The sequence below is a fragment of the Ammospiza caudacuta genome, chromosome 6, assembly GCF_027887145.1.
Source record: "Ammospiza caudacuta isolate bAmmCau1 chromosome 6, bAmmCau1.pri, whole genome shotgun sequence".
NCBI lineage: Eukaryota > Metazoa > Chordata > Aves > Passeriformes > Passerellidae > Ammospiza > Ammospiza caudacuta.
Genome location: NC_080598.1, coordinates 9,134,050 through 9,153,952, shown reverse-complemented (window position 1 = coordinate 9,153,952; position 19,903 = coordinate 9,134,050). Strand labels below are relative to the sequence as shown.

Below are 19,903 nucleotides of genomic sequence, written 5' to 3'. Positions count from 1 at the left end.
TCAGTGGAACCCAGCCTGGTTTCATGGCTGGGTCAGTGGAACCCAGCCTGGTTTCAGGGCTGGGTCAGTGGAACCCAGCCTGGTTTCGTGGCTGGGTCAGTGGAACCCAGCCTGGTTTCGTGGCTGGGTCAGTGGAACCCAGCCTGGTTTCATGGCTGGGTCAGTGGATACGAGCCTGGTTTCATGGCTGGGTCAGTGGAACCCAGCCTGGTTTCATGGCTGGGTCAGTGGAACCCAGCCTGGTTTCATGGCTGGGTCAGTGGATACGAGCCTGGTTTCATGGCTGGGTCAGTGGAACCCAGCCTGGTTTCAGGGCTGGGTCAGTGGAACCCAGCCTGGTTTCAGGGCTGGGTCAGTGGAACCCAGCATGGTTTCAGGGCTGGGTCAGTGGAACCCAGCCTGGTTTCGTGGCTGGGTCAGTGGAACCCAGCCTGGTTTCAGGGCTGGGTCAGTGGAACCCAGCCTGGTTTCGTGGCTGGGTCAGTGGAACCCAGCCTGGTTTCGTGGCTGGGTCAGTGGAACCCAGCCTGGTTTCGTGGCTGGGTCAGTGGAACCCAGCCTGGTTTCGTGGCTGGGTCAGTGGAACCCAGCCTGGTTTCGTGGCTGGGTCAGTGGAACCCAGCCTGGTTTCGTGGCTGGGTCAGTGGATACGAGCCTGGTTTCGTGGCTGGGTCAGTGGAACCCAGCCTGGTTTCAGGGCTGGGTCAGTGGAACCCAGCCTGGTTTCAGGGCTGGGTCAGTGGAACCCAGCCTGGTTTTAGGGCTGGGTCAGTAAATCTGTTTGGTGCAGATACTGATGCTCTATCAGCGGCATCCTTTCTGATACTGAAATCATGTGAATGGAACTGCTCTGGTGCAGTGAGGGCCTGTCTCTACAGACCTTGACTTTGTACCTGCTGGATTTACAGCCCTGTGTTGTGCCCTGGGCACTGCTGGGTGCTGTTAAACAGGAGACAGTGACCTTTCTGAAGTGTTTGTAGTCTTTGGGCCTCAAGACCCATTCCTTCACACTATGATTACCTCCTAACATAGAACTGAAAGTAATTCACCCTTAACTGTGAGAAAGTTCAGCTCCTAGTTTAAAATCTGTCTTTATAATATATATTTTATTTTTTTTTTAATTCAGTGAACTGGACCAGACACTAAATCCAAAGCCTGTAGTTACTAATATTCCTAAGAAGTAGCTAATGTTAGTTCAACTTCATTGTGTGGACTTTTGAAAGACTTTTTGGTTGAGAACTTCATGCTGTTAAATTCACTTCTCATGCCTCTCTGCTTGGAATTCTTTAATGGCCAAGGAAATTAGTTGGTGGGAGTTACCCATCTATGTAAAATTTGCATAGTGATTCCATAATACTTAAGTGTTATGATAGCATGTATCATTTAGCTAAATAAAGAATTCCTGTTTTTCAGACCTTACCAGTTCGGAAAATTCCATGCAAAGCCAATGCTCCTTCAGGGTCTTTCTTTGCACGGGACAACACAGCAAATTTCTTATCTTGGTGCAGAGATGTAGGCGTGGATGATACCTGCCTGTTTGAGTCAGAAGGTTTGGGTATGTATTTCTTTATTCTTTATGTAGTAGTTGGTAATTTAAAATAACTTTTCCTTTGTGTTTAGCCTTGAAAGACAGAAAGGCTTTTAATAGGTCCTGACTCTAAATCTGACCTTTGTTTGAATGTGTTAATTCTGCTGCGTGTCTGTAGAATGAACAAATGAAGTACACATCACATGCTGCTCATTTAAGTCAATTTTAAGAGGAACTTAAATGAGAGGAAACTCTTGCCATGTTTTCTTGCACACAAATGATTTTTCACCCCACACATACTTTTGTGAGCATGGAAAGCTGTTCCTTAGTTCTGTGTATAAGATGGTGCTTTTCTGTTTTGGTAGAGCAGGATACAAGTGCATGTTCAGTTCTGTCTGCAGACATTTGGCTGGTTGTGGAGATTTAATGAATTGCACAGGAGGCGAGAAGATACAAAACTTTTCCGTTTCCCATGCTGACCATTTTCCCCAGCTGGCTCCCTTCTGCAGTTCTGGACAAAAATTATCCAGTACTACTGCTTCATGAAAAGAATTGTACTGCTCAGGAAATCACTGCTCTAATACTACATAGTCTTCATTGGTTTAACTCTTCCTCTTCAAAGGAAATCTTATGAATCTTGACTTCACAGCTTTTCAGCCAAATCTCATGAAATGAAGAGAGTCCAATGTTTGTTATCTGAAATCAGATAAAAGTGTAAAACAGTCATGGTGACAGATCAATTTCTCTGGAAGACAAATGAACACACTGTGCTGAAGCTTCTTTGTTCTGTTGCTCAAAAAGCCTTTGCCCTGTTGAAGCTCTTACATGTGTTGTGACTGATCTGATCCCATTCTTTCACAGCCTTGTTCCCTTTCTATAGTCTAGCACAGATATTTCTGAGAGTTTTTTCATTTGTCATTTCTTTTATCCTGGGAAGTTCTTTTAATTACATTATTTTATATGTCTGGGAGAAAATGCTTGGCAGAGGACAGGTTAGTATCTCAAAGGTGACAAATAGTATGTTGAATATATGTATTGACTCTGTTTTGTTAATTAAATCATTAAGATGAAATTCTTATTTGATATGGTAAATCATGTGGGAGATGAACAATAATTGTAGTTTCAATGATTTGAAATGGTGGAGAAGTTGGACATTTACCTAGGACCAAGAAGCACCAGGAGATGCAGCCCTCCAATGCCTGAGGCAGGCAGAGGAACCTCTGGTTAATGAATACTTCAAGGTATTTGAAGTTTGTGTTGCTATGGCAAGCACAGCCATTTGCCATTGTTCCACAAATCTGTTGTGCGTTTTTAAGAAACAAGATCTTGTTCAGAGATGTCATAGCTGGAATGCAAATATTTCCTGATAATTAATTTTTACACATACACAGTGTCTTGCCTGCCATAGTAAAACAGAGTGCCAGTCCACCTGCAGAGGTGTTTTCCAGGTGTGTTCCAGAGGACATCCTCTCTCAGAAAACAGAAGTGAAATACAGCTGAGTGCACAAACCTGTGCTCTATTTTGCTTGATTACTGACTGATTTTCTTCACTGATTAAAAACTAGGTTCTGAGGTTTATTCCCTTATTGAATAATGTACTGCTAGAAAAGATTTATGTTGCTTGAAATAGGATTAGGCCCTGATAACAATTTTGACCCTTTTTTCTGAACTTGAGAAGGAGGTGGTAATCATGCCTTTAAAGAAAAAAAAAGATAAAACCAGTAGCTATTATTCTCCTTCAGTTAGTCCTTAATTCAAAGTTTTGCTTTTTTGAGATTTTCCTAATGCATTAGAAATAATGATAAATCTTAACAGTTGCCAATCTAAAGCTTTTATGTTCCTCTCTCTCCCACAAATCACTTCACCAATGCATAGGAAGCAAAAATTCAGCAAAGGTAAGTAATATCAAAGGTTCTTTTCAAAGTAGTGAGAAATGTGTGTGAATGACATCTATCTTTGCACTGCCACATTGAATTCTGCATTATTTTGCTATTAATTGTGGTGAAATTATGGTTACAGAGGTAACTGGTTTTGTATATTTTTCTCCCATACCTAATAAGCTCAGTAAACTGGTGTGTAAATTGATAGTGATAATCCAGCTTTTTTCTGTCTCTATTGGAGAACCTTATTGTATCAATTTTCTCAATTGAGTGGATTTTTATCCTCATTTTTTACTCTTATTCTGTGTGCTTTATGGTATGCAAATACTGTGTTATTTAATTAAAGGCACATAGTAATATTTTCATCATGCTACTGTATCATGCAAAACATTCCTGAGGTTTTTTTCTGGCAAATATGTATTCTAGAATTACAAGAGTGATTTTGAAGATCTAGTGCACTGAAATACTTGAATGATGGATTTATGGCACTGACTTAAAAAAATAAAGTACCAAGTGTGTTAGAGATCGGCAAAACGAACGAAGAAATTGTTAATTGCTATTATTTCTCATTACTTAAAAATTCTATATGTCAATGTTATAAATTCTGAAGAAGTCTCTGAAATCATGCCAGTATAACTGCACACAAATGCAGCCATCACTCCTGACTTTTTAGCGCTGAGGCTGGAGTGGCACAAAGGCATTTCTCACTGGGATGGAGCTGTCTCAGACAGAGACCAGAGCAGATAGGGGCAGTCCCAATGAGCCTGCAGGTAAGTGATGTTAGTGGGAATCTTGAGTGTTCCTAGAGGCTGATCTGCAAAGGGTTAATTGCAGGGCTGATCCACACAAGCAGCTGAGCAGACCTATTGGTGTCATGTTACTCCTCTCCTTCACTTGTGGGCTAATTTAGCAATTTATGTAATTATTTAAAGTTAAGCACATTTTCAAATGCTTTGTTCGATTTGGGCTGTTCAACTGAGCTAAACAAGGAAACAAGATTGAAGTCTTGAAAATAAATAGAAGGAAAAGTAAATAGAATGAAAAGCAGAGGCGCTTGATATGCTAGTAGATATGGTTATGCTGTCTAATCACTAGTTACTTTAAATATCATTGGAAGAGAACAGAAGAAAGCTCAAAAGTTTGAAGACTTGTACTGCTAATTTGTTAGTAATCTATAATATGATGTAGTTTGTCTTGCTGAATGTTATCATGCTTTAACACAGGTTAAAATGCAAACAAATTGGAAACAGTTTCCTGTTAAGATTTGTAACACAGCCAGAGCTGACTGGTAGCAATTTATCCCTAAGTGCAGAGACATGGCAGGAAAGTCTCCAAGTTAATGCCTTTGCAAAAAAAAGGCAGCTGGGGTAGCTGATGTATGAGCTGCAGCTCACACATCTGTAAAAATTATAGCAACACAGTAGGTAGGGATAATAAAATTAAATAAATTTTTAAAATTGCTAAAAATAGCAGCACAGTATGTAGGGATAATAAAAATAAATAAATTTCGAAAATTGGTAAAAATAGTAACACTGTACGTAGGGATAATAAAAGTAAATAAATTTTTAAAAATTGCTAAAAATAGCAACACTGTATGTAGGGATAATAAAAAAAAAAAAATTTAAAAATTGCTAAAAATAGCAACAGTGTACATAGGGATAATCTGGAGTGCTGCAAAATAGAGGGACACCATGTGTGCTCCCTGCACTCATTGCCAAATTTAGCATGCGTGTCATACTTTTTACTTTTAAAGTTAGTGTATTTAAAGGAGAAGGAATTAGCTTTGTTGATACCAGAAATTATGATCCAAAATCCATATTTTGGATCTGTGCAAATCTTGAGGTACAGTGTCCTTGAATGGTCTTCTTAGATGTATCAGACTATGTGGGACTCTGAATATGATGTGGTGACTCTCTCATGCAGTGTAAGGATATTAATACTGCCTTTAATTCCTCTGTTCCCATAAATACTCTTTGTAAATTCCTCTGTAGGGAATAGCTCAGCTCCTGTAGGCTTTAGGGCAGCAGATCCCCACAGCTCTGGTAATTTTCTTTATGGAAGCATACTAGGTGGAGATATTGGTAATTTTGCTCACGCCTGAAGAGTATAATACTCAAAGAAAACTCCTCTTGGACAAATAAGAATGGTAAGGTTTTCTATGATTGCTTTAAGTTCTGAACTCTTTGTGGTAATGGAGTGTTGTTGGATGATTGTAGGATTTGGAACCAGTGAATATTCTGCATCTCTTCCATGATAAAGAATACCCAGCAAGAAAAGGGTTTGCCACTGAGTGTGCCAGCATGCTGATGTGTCATCTGTTTTGGGGGGTGTTGGATGCTGTTGATGTTAATGTTTTGTGCTTGTATATTCTATGCATATGTACACACAGGATGTGACATGGACTTCTTTTGATGCAACTGATTGGTTTGAGTTTCATGGACAGGTTTCCTTAATAAATGTATTTAGTATTTTAGTGGAAATAGTAAACTGAAGCACAAACACCTCTGATCTCTCTTCTAACATTGATGCTTTAAAGATTATTTTTAAAAATACTCAAATATTGCTAGCTTAAAATTATTTTATACATGAGGAAGATTATTTTTTAAATTATTAATGTAATTTATCTGATTTCAAGATGGAAGTTTTTTCTGTTCTTTTATACTGAAACATCTACATATTGTAACAGTTAAAATTTACTTGAAGTTGCATCAGAATAAGATTTTGTCCCATCTTTCACAACTCTTTACTAAACTACTCGTAATATTACTGAATTTGTCTCATTTTGAGGACTATAGGAGCATCCTAGACTCTTTGTTGTTACCACTGGATTTGCATGTTAAACTAATGAATTTCAGTAAATCATCAGTGTTCAGATGATCTGTATATCCCTTCTACATTAATTCTTTACTGTCCTTAGCTCTAGTGTGTTTGACACCTGAATTGTTTTGAGATTTCCATGAGTGATTGAGCTGAAAGGGGCAGGGAGTGTAGGGGAAGCACAAGTGTGTCAGAGCATAACTCTGCAGAAGCAAGGGTTAGTTTGTTATAATTTAACAGAGTGTGACAAAACAGTATTGGAGGTTTTTTTTAAAAAAAAACAAAAAGCCTTCTGTAGGATCAGAGTAAAAATTAAAGGAAAATGTGAGAGACAATAGGAAGAAGGACCAAAGGACCATCCTTTTGGAAAACTTTCCCTAAACTTGTGTGAGTTCTGATGGCAATTGGAATCCTGTGATAATAAATACCAAGGCATTTGGTAAAGCTCTTTGCTTCTAGTGGGAAAAGGAATGCATTAGAAACACAAATCATATTTACTTTTTATGATTCAGCTATGCCTGATATCTTAATCTCTAAAACAAAAGAAATTTTATGTTAGAAGAAAGACTGACTTCATTAAAAATGGTTTTTAAAAGTGTTAGGAGCCAAGATTTGAAACTTGGCTGGAAGTTGTGAGAAGTTTATTTCTGTATTGGATATTCTGTATTTATTTCTGTGATTGGATATTCTACTAATTTAAAACAAACACAAAACCACAAACAAAACAAAACCCCTGAATGTTATTGCAAACTTTGAGTTTAAACCTGCTCAGTAAAGACATGGACTCCATGTGCTTTGTGTGTTCTGTCTCCTCACAGTCACAGGTTCTGAGAATGCTGGAAGCAGAGGCTGCTCCTCCTCTGCCTCTCCTGGTGGCATCCAGGCTCTGTCAGAGCCCAGGACATTCCTGTGGGTACCCTGGGAGATTCCAGACCCTGGCAGGGGCTCAGAGACCTTGGCACAGAGTCACAAGCACCTGTGCCTTTGATTTTAGCCCATGGAAACAATTACCAACCTTGTGTGAGGAGTTACAAGGCACAAGGGTTTGAGTAGAATGATAGTGAATTTGTCACAGGGTGAAAAAGTAGAATTTTGGGGTTTTAGAATGGGGATTCAAGAGGCAGGATGGAAGAATCTGGGCATGTCCTGTCCTTCTTCTCCTTCTTCTTGTCCTCCATCTTCTGCTGTGACGGTGACACTTCTGGGTTGGTTTAGGGTAGAGACAGACTGTCTGACATAGGTGATGGGTATTGGAAAATTATTGTAAATAAAGCACATGTAGTTCTTAGTATAAAAAGCCAACACCACCCCAAGGGCACAGACTGTGCCACAACCCAACCTACTGGACAGACCTCAGCAGGTCAGAGAAGGAATGGGATAGATAAGAGAAAAATAAACAACCTTGAAAAACAGAGCTGAGGAATCCTGACTTCTTCGGTCATGGGGCTGGGAAAAAAAGAGAGTTTTTAATACCTTGGGAGCCATTTCAGGAAAAGAAACCTGAGAAGGTAAGGACCTCTGGGGAAGCACAAAGGTTGAGTGAACAAAAGAGGAATACCTGTAAAAGGAAAATGGGACAGCAACAAGATGGGAGCAGTGTGAAGAAATGTTATTGCCAGAGGGAAGCAAGGATAAAAACTTCCAGGAACTGAAAAGGAATTATTGTTAGCAAAGAGTGGCTGGAGGTAGCATGTAAAGATGGAGGCAATGAGGACAGCAAATAAGAAGCCTTTAAAGAGATGAGATGAAAAGCAAAAAGGCAGGACACCTAAAATAAGCCAGATTGTTTGCACTATTTCTCTGTCTTCCCATTGCGTTCTTGTCAAGCAAATGCCATCAGTGAGATTCTCTAGCAAGATGGATATTTCCATTCACTTTATGCAGGGGATCTGCAAAAAATGACATTTATTGGTGTTTGAAGTCCCCAAATATGTATGCTGTATAGTCCTCAGGAATGTGTTATTTTCTCCTTAGAAGCACTGTCTTATGAGATGCCCTGATGTTTGTTTTTGTGGTTGGTTATTGCCTGCACACGTCTTCATCCTCTAACAATGATGTCACTGTGCCACATTATTCAGTGTGAAATGCATGAAATGTGTCTAGATTATGTCGATTCAGACTTGCTAAAGGACTGTGAATTTTGTTTGGGTACATAATTTTTAAACTTTTTAAATCAAATTTTCTTCTAGCTATATTTATGGATCTTTTTGCAAATAGTGGTGGTTGAACCTCTCTTTTTCTTCCATTCCAAAGTCATTCAGATGTACATACATATTGCATTTTACTTGGTTTGACTATTCCAAACCCAGTTTATTCTATTTATATTTTGGGGTATGCCTTACTTTTTAAAATCAAGCTTTATTTTGGGGCTGTCGCAACCAGTTTAAAACCAAAATAGCAGAACAGACTTCCAAGGGTCATGAATGTAACACTTTAAAAATACTGATTACTAGTAAAGGTAAATATTTAATGTAATTACTATGCTGTGGGAATGAAGAATATTGAAAATAGCTGAATGTCCAACTGTTCATCATTTATATTCTTAGTAACAGATGGCTGAAGAATAAATCTATTTTTCCTAGTGCAGTGCCTGTTTAGTTTTCCTACTTTGCAGTTTCACTTCTGGAAATACATTTGGATGAGATTAGAGGATAAATGCATTCCTCTCAAAGGGCTGCACAGGCACCAGGAGAAGATGTTGGGATGAGCATTCAGCTCACCCCACTTACATTATCCTGTCAGTGGAGCCCCAGAGGCTCCACTGGAGTCCCAGAGGCTGGAGGTCTGCCCTGGGGTTACCCAGAGGTGTTCAAGGCTCTGGAGTCCCCTTTTGGCTCTCATGCATGCACAGAGCAAAGTGATTGCTTTCAGAGCTTTAACTAGACATTAAATATCTTTTTCAGGTATGGTATTTTTTCTTCATGCATTTGAGTTAGGTGAGTCTGTAGATTACCAAAAGTTTATATAGCTGTTGTCTTGACCGTAACTCATTAAAAACAAGTTTATTTTGATGCTGTTCAGGTTTTTCCTGATTTATACAAAGAGTCACACAATTACTTTTTGGTCTCAATGCAATCTGAAGTGTAAGGTGCAATTTTTTTAAATATTGTGGAAATTTTTAAAACCTGATTTTTTACTCACAACAACATAAGTGCTTTACTCTAGTAGGTATTTCTAAAGAGTAGATTACAATGTTCTCATAATTACTATCTTCTCTTTTCTTCTGATTTTATTTTCTTCTTGAAGTTTTGGGGAGTTGATTATACAAACAGCCACAGACCTTTCTTGGTTTATTGATTTTGGATTTTGCTTATATGCTTTGCTGAACTTCTTTACAGAGCATTACCTGTTCTGAATCGGGGAGGGAAAAAAATGTATTGGTTTATGGGGATATTTCATAATTGTTATAACTTGCCCCTGAAGGCAAGGGTGACTGAGGTTCTTGCTAAGAGATTCCTTTGGGCAGGTGAGAGTGAAACCACACTGAGTGACTAGCGTTGATATTGATATATATATATATATACACATGTATGTATGTATGTATATGGCAGGTTTATTTTAGATCAATTTGGTTGCAATGGAAAGGAGGCCTGAAGCCATTTTGGCTGTTATCATCTATAGAAATGCAGCAAAGTATGGAGATACCACTTAAGAAAGTGTAGAGGGAAAAGAGAGAAAGGATAAGAGCAGAGAGTGAAGTGAGACTTAATTGTTGCAATTTCAGTGTCTCTTGTTTAAAGTGATGTTGAGGGTGGATAAGGCCATGGAACACCAGGTTCATTGGGATAAAACAGAGTCAGGTTCAGGTGACAGCACCCAGGGTGCCACTCCTGGGGTGAGGGTGGTCCAGCACTGTGGTCGAAAGCCCCGGGAATTATTCTGGGCACTCTCTGGGGGACTGTGGTGGTTTGTGACAGCTGAAGCAGGGCAGGTGCCCGTCACACCAGCGTGGCTGAGCCAGCTGTGCCCCAGCTGTGCCCCATCAGAAGGGATGGACGCCTGCAGGCCCATGGGAGTGTCCCCGTACCTTCCACGGAGGGGAGATTTCCACCTGAGCCAGTTCTGTGAGGGAGGACATTGCCATGATAAAAAGCACTGTTCCACTTGGCAGAATCTGCTTCTTGTGAGGCTTTTCCCTAATTTAGCTCAAAACCCAGCTTGTTGCTAAAGGAAGTTGGTTTGTCGTGGTGGGTGCACAGCTCCTCTGTGCCTGGACTGCTCTTACACAGCTGAGATATTTCAGCCCCACACACCCAGAAACTCTCCCCCTCTCTTTCCAGTCAGGAGTGCAAACCTGGCCTCAGCAAAGCACCTGCTGCTCTTGCAAATGGCTGGTTGGGACATTAACCCCTAACATGTCCATCTCTCACAAAAATGAGATCATGCTGTGTCATAGCTACTTCTGAGTCATAAAAAAACTATTCTGTGTGGAATCCAGCATGCAGACTTACATTATATGTATGTATGCATAAAGAAGAAACTCTTTTTTTGTCTGTTTGGGATTTTTATACTGTGAAGAACTGATTCCTAAAGCATTCTAGTTTCATATTTACTGTAAGAGTAGATGTGAAAAAAAAAATTCAGGACCAAATTTATAGTGAGGTATGTCTTTGTTAATGCAACTTTGTTATTTTTTAAAATTAAATTGGCTAAGAAAAATAGTGAACTGAAGGATATGAATTCTCTTAGTTTGTCAAAAGAAAAGTATCACTCTAATTTTATTATTTTTGACTTTCTACTAATTAAAGTGTTTTCAATATGCCAGATCTCTTGATTATTTTTAAATAGTAATGAACTGCTTGCAGATTACCTCTTATCCCAAATAATTATTCAGTGATTTAGATAATTAAATGGAGCTTCTGAACTCTGAGAGCCACTCATGAATCCCATCCTTTTTATTCCAATAAAACTCTACTGCAAGCCAAAGAAAACAAACGTTTATCAGAGTCAAGAGTAACAGATGCTGATGATTAGGTTCCATTCCATCACTAAGATCTTTAAAATAGCTTTTATTCATCAATGTCTTCCATGTTCATTTTGCTTTTCTAGTTCTCCACAAGCAGCCAAGAGAAGTGTGCCTTTGTTTGCTGGAACTTGGAAGAATTGCAGCAAGGTAGGTGAAAATATTCAGAGACTGTTGAAATATTTGCATTCTTGACAGCAGGGGCTATTGACAGACATATTAAATCAGCACATCTCAAGATGACTTTTGTGCTCATTAGGTTCAAACAGAATGTTTGTCTTGATGTCACTCTTGAGGGCAGTTGTTAGCAAATATTTCAAAATATCTGTACCTCAATTAAGATGTTTGTAGGCTACCCTTCTATTAGGAGAGGAAGGGATTTTTTTTCTATAAAGCTTTGAGCCATTTCTCCTTATAAAGTCAGATCTCTCTATAAACAACTGCAATTTAATGAGGTTTACTGGTAATAAGGTGATCTTTACTAGATCTAAATCTGACCAAGATGATTTTAGCTGTGCTGGACCTTCAGTACATTGTATTGTCATCTTTGACATCAAAACAAAGACTTTTGCTAAGCAATCAAAATTACAGTAACTAGAATGTGATTTTTCCCCCTTTTTGCAGATGTAGATTTAACCAGCATAGTGCATAAGATTTACTGAAAAATCCATGAGCAGCAGCACTGCTGCCCATGCTTGCATGTAAATTGAAGTTGCATTCACTGATGTGTGTAAAGTTGCAGTACCTTGCTATTCAGATAGTTTCATAAATTTTGAAAGAATTCCTTGTGGTAACAATCAAAGTGAGGGAGACACCTGTTTATTCCTAGTTTAAGAACTAGTATTGGCTGTATTAAAATTGCATCATGTGTATTCATATTTTGTGAAGGAACTCACATGGAAAACTAAAAATTTGTCTCATGGTCCAGTTTCAGAAAAAACTTTGCTGTCAGTGGAAGCTTGCATAGGAACAGCAAGGATCAAAAAAATAGTGATTTCAGGTTTTCACTTATTTTGTTATATCCAGAACTTGTGTTCAAATGGCAAATTTTTTTAACTACCCAAAAAGAAGAAAGTATGCAGGTGCATAATGAAATGAAAATTAGTGAATCTTAATTTACCTGAGCAAACAAACTGTGCTTTCAAGACCAGCTTGGAGATAGACCTGGCAGCACCCAAAGCCCCTGTGCCTGGGGCAGAGCTGTCAGGGCTCTCTGCCCCTGCTGGTTACTTCATAGTACCCACCTTACTCAGATGGGCAGTGTTGGATTCTGCTAAACTTGCTTGAGTTAATCTCCTTTTGCAGTGAGATTTGATGTCTCAATAGATCTACAAGGGAATGAAAATAGAATCTTATCCTTTATATTTGTCTTAAGCTTCCATGTCTTGGATGCTTTCTGTTCCAGACGTGGAAAGAAGTACTGAAAAAAAATAAGCCATGCTTTCATTTATTATGCATATATATCCCTTTACCTTTAAAATATTTGTATTGTATTTTTTATTTATAATGCAAGAATATTGCCATATATCATTAATTATTATTTTATATATTGTGTTTCCATTTCTGTATTTGTGTTTCTTTATTTTCATTTAATTTATAGCTTAGGTGTCAAATAACGTGTCTGTCTACTTTTCCCTCTTCTACTATCTCTTCAAAACCAAACTAATCCCCATTTATAATCTTTTACACTTCCAAGGTACACAGAAACTGAACTGGAATGTCAGATTAATACAATTTAAAACCAAATATATGAGGCCTGTTTTGCCTGAGCTGTGGTAAACTAGAACTGTGTGGGAAAGAAGAATTGATAATTGCCTTCTTAAAGTGTAGGAAAGAGCACATTAAAGGGAGGTTTCTGTGCTGCTTTAAACAAGACAGAAGTCAGATGGATGCTTTGTAGAGCAAGCTGGGTCTTTTGGCTGTGGTGGTGTTCACAGGGGTCCCAGGATAAGGGAAGAGATGAGAATCTTCCCTCCATGTTTCAGAAGGGTGATTTATTATTTTATAATATGTATTATATTAAAAGAAAATGATATATTAGAACTATACTAAAGAATAGAAGAAAAGATTTCATCAGAAGGCTTGAAAATAATAGAAAAGAATGGCATGATAAAATCTTGTGACTGCTCAGAAAGTCTGAGGTGGCTGGACTGTGATTGGCCATTAATTAGAAACAACCACATGAAGCTAATCAAAGATGCACCTGTTGCATTCCACAGCAACAGATAATTATTGTTTGCATTTCTTTTCTGAGGCCTCTCAGCTTCTCAGGAGAAAAATCCTAGCAAAAAGATTTTTCATAAAATATATCTGTGACCGTTGGCAGTCTTAGGGATCTGCTTTCCAGAACAGGAGCTCCGGAAATCTTTGAAAAAAGTGCCTCAGTCTGTTTTTAAAGAACAAAAAGTGTCAGAGACACTGAGTAATTTTAGAAGCAGAGAGATGTGTTCAAAGTGCCTTACTCATCACAAAGACTCAGCTTTTTTGGCATGCTTTGCCCAGCTAGATCACTGTTAGTCCTCAGGTGTGTAACTCCCCAAAGTCAGCCTAAGCTTTTTTATTTAATGCAAAAGGACTTGTGATTGAGGCACAAGTGGGGAAGAATGAGGATTGCGTGAGGAGGAGTTACATTGAGCTCTGTTCTGCTGAGCTTGAACTTGTATTCAAAAGATAGTCTCTGGAGGAGGGGAGCCAGGTGATAATTTACCTTTGCTTTAGCAATGCCACGTTATCCCATAGTGTCCCCTTAGACAGATCAGGGACAGATGGTCTTGATGGATGGACTGCACAGTGAGTGGGAAACTGGTGTGACCACTTGGCTCAAAGAGTGGCAGTTCAAAGATATTAATAAAGATACAGTTGCCTGATAAATTATCCTGAATTTCAGCTTGTTATGAAAACAAAGTTCCGAGATCGTCTGCAAAGCTTCAATAGATAAAATGAGGTCTTGTGTCGCTGGCAGATGTTATGTGGATATAGTGAGATTTATGAGGGAGGGAAGTGTCCTACAGGGTGGATTTGACCTCTGAAAATCCACAGACTATTGCAGTGGGTTGCACAGGTCCAACATTCTCCTAAGTATTTGAAAGGCAGAGGTCATACACTGGAAAAGAGCTAAATTATTTTTTCTGCACAAAGGATGAAGTTCTTTGGTTACTGTTAAACTCTGCAGGGTTAAACAACCCTCACAGGTCTTTTGGAATTACTGTTGAGCAATTTCAAGGTCTTTCTGCTATTGTATTCAATTTTTCCTTGACAAAAATGGGAAGTGGTGCTCTAAGAAGCCTAACAGAGATCATGTTACAGTGCACTGCTGCTTCATGTGGAGTTGTGAGAAGCCAGGCCAGAAAGGAGCAGAAAAGGAAATGCTCAGCATACCTTCCTGGCATTTGCACCTCTACCCCTCTCAGAAAAGATGTGGCTTTTTACAATTTCAGCTTTCCAGCAACTTTGCTTCAGGTTCATACAGCATGTGGGGGGAAAAAAGTGTGTGTGTGTTTGTTTGATCATTGATTTTATTTTTCAACTGTTCATCAGAGGAATTCAGAATATTGGAAGTACAGGAAACTTTAAAAATCTGTCACTAAGACAAAATCTAGAAACTATGAAAAGTAGTAGAAGCAAAGAGGGAACATTTCTTACAGTGGAAGAGTTTTATTTGATGAGTAAGGCTGTGTGCAGAAGTAGGCTTAGAGCCCAGTGGGAATTCCATGATTTACAGCCTGTCAGCATCTGCAGACAGACAGGAAGTAAATAGATTGTATATAAGTGCTTGCCTCAATGTTGGCTGACTTTTCATTACACACACTGCACCAGTCAGAAGCCAATACAAGCACAGATTTGGTTCTTGCTTTGCTTTCTATTAATTTACTAGGCATTAGTATGACTAAATTAAACTATCAGAAAAATGCAAAAGCTAGTATGTGTGCTTATATCTTTTCTCTGTACACTTCTAAGATCATTATGGCATTTAGCTTTAATTTTCATGGTATGTATTTGTTAATGCTCAATATTTTAGTGTCCAGGTCTTTATCTAGATTAGTCAGTGTAGTTCCGCATTTGGACCGTGGACTTTTCTGCTGCAGATAAAAACAGAATTTCATTTGTACAAGTAGTTTGCTATGAGAAGTCCACCTGGTGTGATAACTTTTCCAAGCTGAAGTCATTCTCTGAAAAAGGAACTCTGGTGTGGTATTTGCTGGGTCTCCAGGATGAAGGAGGAATTGAGAATTTGACTCTATGTTTTTAGAAGGTTAATTTATTATTTTATGTACTTACATTAAAGAATGCTGTACTAAAACTCTACCAAAGAATAGAGAAAGGATACAGAAAGCTTAATGAGATACTAATTAAAACTCATGACTGACTCATCAGAGTCTCAACGCACCACGACTGTGGTTGGTCATTAAGTAAAAACAATTCACATGAAACCAATCAAACATTCACCTGTTGGATAAACAATCTCCAACCACCTTCCAAAGCAGCAACAGGGAGAAGCGAATCAGAAAATTATTGTTTTCATTTTTCTCTGAGGCTTCTCAGCTTCCCAGGAGAAGAAATCCTGGCAAAGGGATTTTTCAGAAAATACGACAGTGACACTCTGGGTGTTTTTCTGGGGTTTGTTCAGTGTTGGCAGATTAAAAAACCCCCAAAACCAGAAGGGGATTATTGGTAATTAGAAAAATGGGATGCATTTTTAGACTTCTGTCCAAGCTCTGCTGCTTGCTGTGAGATACTGACTCAGTCACTTGCCATGAAGCTTTCAGAAGATCTTTCAAAAGGAACCTCGCTCTTCAAGTGCTCTGGTTTGAGTTTATCCGTGAGGAATTGCATGTATTTTGTTCTAGCTGGAGCTACAAGTGTGTTGCCACTGCAGCCAGAGATCTGAAGGCTGTCTGTCAAAAATCAATTAGTAGAAACACTCACCACTTCTGAAGAGTAGTGGCCATGTCTCAGTTTACTTATCTGTAAATTCAGTGCAATAGCTGAAACCAGGAAAGCCCTTAATCCCTTTGCATTTGTGGTTCTTCAGAAAATACTAACACAAAATGTAAGTTGTTAAGTAATTTGAAAAGATGCTGTTTGGAAAGAAAAAAATAAGATAGAAAAAAAGTGCAAATGTACTGAACTTGACCATACATTGCATGGTATTGCAATTTTTGAGGTCTTGTTTTGTTCATAAATTATTCACCAACATATATCAGACAGAGAAAGAAGCTGAAAAAGTACCTTTATTTCCTGTAAATTTGATTAACTGAGAGACTGCATCTAAATTTTTTTTCTGTTAATTTGAAATTATGGCAGTATGGGTTGGTGTATTTCAAACATGTCTACTAGTTATTGTATACAAAGTAGAAATTCTTTCCACTGTTTTGTTTTAAAATATGTAATACTTTATATGGACTAGTAATTTATTATTTGCATCTTTCCAAAAGGTGTGGGGTGGAACCTCCTGGATTAATAAAATTGGAAAAAGAGATTGAACAAGAGGAAACACTTTCAGCTCCCCTTCCATCTCCTTCACCATCACCCACAAAGTCTCCTGGGAAAAAGAGCACAGGGAAGCTGTTGGATGATGCTGTAAGTTGTGGGGGGAATCTTCTTCCTGCCTTATTGGTTCTGATGTGCGCTCACTTGCAAAACACAAGCCTGAGCTTATCATCTCACTCTATTTTAAACATTTGTAGACTTACAGAGTTATTTGCTTTTTGACCACAATTATTTATGTCTGAAGCTTAGAAGAAAAAGTCACACTGTGCAGGAGCCCTGCAGCTTAGCTTAGCTTTGTGCTTAGGGCCACATTCCCTTCTTATTACTGCTTTACTCCTTATTCACCAACTCCCACTTGGTGCTTTGTCTGAGCAAGGACTGAGTCAGGACAAGATTTGGCTCATACTGACTTGTACTGAATGTTAACAAACACTTCTGAGATATTTCAGCCTAATTTTTATGCTGTTCTGCATGATTCTCACATAGTAAAACACAAGCATTGTTTTCCTCATTGTTAGAATCTTGCTTTGAATTTCATTAAATTGTCACAGCATATTGTGTGTTCATGTTTCTGGTGCAAACCCAAGGGGTTCATTTGAAATAGCTGGAATCAGATGAAAAGGACACATTTTGAGCCCATGAAGAGGTTAAACTGGAAAAGTAAAACCTAGCCTGTAAAAAGAAGCAGTTACCATAGTAACTACTACATTGCAAGGTAGATGTGCCACCTGGGAGTTACAAAGCACTTCTTGAAAAATCCATGTGCCACTTTCCTGTTACAAAGAGCAGATGGAATATAATGTTCCTTCATTTTATTGAAACACTTTTTTTAAAATTTGATGACTATAATTACATTTAAAATTCTCTGGTTTGTATTTCTTCCTTAACTTTGCAAAAGCACTTGTGTTTCAGCAGAATTGAGAAAGAACAGTTATGTGTAGAAGGAGGCTGGTGGCTGCATATCATGTAGAAATTGAACAGAGAGAATGTAGGTTTTCTCCAACCACCTCCTTTAATTTAGAAAGCAGTATGGATAGAAACAGAATGGAATTCATCCAGCTAGAGTCCTGACCTGCACTGCCCCAGACACTCACACCATAAAATAGCAGCAGTTTCTCATATAGTCCAGACTTAAAATAAAATAGAATATAATTCCTCCCTCTGCTTCCTTATTTGATTTCCAAATTCCACTCAATACTTCTGTGTCCTTTGGGACAGTAAGGCAATGGAACCTGCAACAGCAGGATCAGCAGTGAAGATCTTATTATCCTCTGTTTTACACCAGAGTAGGTTTGTGGCTTTCACTCTCCACAGGCAGAAGATGGGTCTGTTTTGGTCTTATATTGTACAAAACAACCTTGATCTTGTTTGGGCCCAGTGACTCTGGGTTTTTTATTCCTTATATGAGCTCTGGTGGATGAAGCATTAAGTTCCTGCTGCCCATTTTCAGGTGTTAGGGTGGTAATGCCAAAGGATATTTATTGTGTCAGGAATCCCTCATTATTGAACAGCATTCAGAGGGCCATGGCCAAAAAGCTCCCTAAGCATGATTCCAGTCTTGGTTCCACCTTCCTAGAAATACAGGAATACACCTTTTTCATCCCCAGCAAGCTGCACTTGGATTTAAGTCATCAGCCACTGATTTCATGTAAATTATTCCTATTGTACATTAACTATGTAAATAGTTTCTAATAGTTTCTAATTCTCCAGAAATGGAGGCTAAGTCTCATCCATGTTGAAAAAAATAATTTGAGTAACTGATCTTAAAATTCAAAACTTCATTCATTCAAACTGAGGACAACTCATCTGATACTTGAGAAATACTTCTTGTGTGTAAAATACATGTAGAATTCCACTGTTAAGTGTTATTTTAGTTATTTTTCTTCATAAAAATATTATGCCCTGATTAAAGATAAATAAGTCTTAAGAATACTTATATAAAGTACTTACGCTTAGCCTCCACAGGGTAATAAAATTATTCAGATAAAGGCATTGAACCATTTAAAAAATAATTGGAAAGTATTTAAATCACTCAACAGGGTTAGTTTCAAAAGTATAGAAACAATAATTGGTTGCCTTTTAAGTTCTTTTTGGCTTATTTAACATATTATAATTTAATTCTTAAAACAAATCTGAAAAACATTTGTACTTCAGAAGCCTTATCTATTCATGATAAACAAAACACTCATTAGAGTGCTACAGCTTTGGCCAAGCATTTTTTTCTTTTCATTAAACAATTTAAGCCTTTAATTTGTTAGCTATTCTGAAAATATCCTTTCCTGGGCCACAGACCATTTTACAGGCCTTGGTTTACAAACTGGATATGAAAATGTCTTTGGAATATTGTTTGAAATGGACAGACATCTACAAGTTCCTCTGGCATTTTGCATTGTTTCATGCTGACATTCTAGGTGTGTATTTTGTCACAGAATATGGAAATGCAGCACTAATTCCTGCTGTTCCTATGCACAAATGCAATTTGAATGTCAAGGAAGAGTTCCACAGCCAGACCTGCTCTTTTAGTATTGATGCCTTTGCTGCTTTGCCATCATTGAAGGGTACAAAATGTGCTTTTACTGAATGTCACTGTCTTTGGTAGCACGTGCCAGAGCAAGGAGGCCAAAGTCAAGCTGATGCAGCTAATAACATGCAGGAAGGAGGTTTTCATCTGTTTTTCTCAGCCCTTATTTTTTGGGGTTATGGAGTTAAGTTTGGCAATGTGTTCTTGAGGGCCCTTTAAATTAACTTTGATTGAACCAGCCCTAACAAGGAGATCATCAAATGGCACTTGGAACTACTGGGGAGTGTCTTGGCATTAATTTTTAATCATGTCACAGGGTTTTCTGTATGCTTTTTCCCTAAGGTGTTTGAGCACAATTTTAAAGAGGCAGAGCCTCTTAATGGTAAGGAAGATTTCTCAGTTTTTTATATATTTAGGAGGCAGGATGCATCTTATGACATCTTCATTTTGCCTGTTAGCTGTATTAGCACTTTGAGCTGATTCGTCAAAAAATACTCAGAATACACTTACAAAAGTTTGTGCTAAACTCCATGAAACAAAATGCTTGACTTCAGATCAAGAGTGCAAATTTGATGCTGGCCTGTGTAACTTTTTTAGCTCAGCTACTAAATCATTGCTATTGGAAACACCACAGGGTGCTTTCTGGGGTTACAGAAATGTTAAGCAAAACCAAGAAAAATATCATCAATTAAGACTACATAAAA

At 38.3% G+C, this 19,903-nt stretch overlaps 1 protein-coding gene across 2 annotated transcripts in view; it reads left to right on the top strand.

The window, feature by feature from the left end:
• Positions 1–19,903, top strand: part of GAS2 (growth arrest specific 2) — a 75,085-nt gene that overhangs the window by 30,216 nt on the left and 24,966 nt on the right. For both annotated transcript variants that reach the window (XM_058807431.1, XM_058807432.1), the window contains exons 4-6: positions 1,414–1,555; positions 11,275–11,338; positions 16,624–16,768. In XM_058807431.1, the coding sequence (XP_058663414.1) occupies positions 1,414–1,555; positions 11,275–11,338; positions 16,624–16,768 (351 nt within the window). The remainder of the gene's footprint in view (positions 1–1,413; positions 1,556–11,274; positions 11,339–16,623; positions 16,769–19,903) is intronic.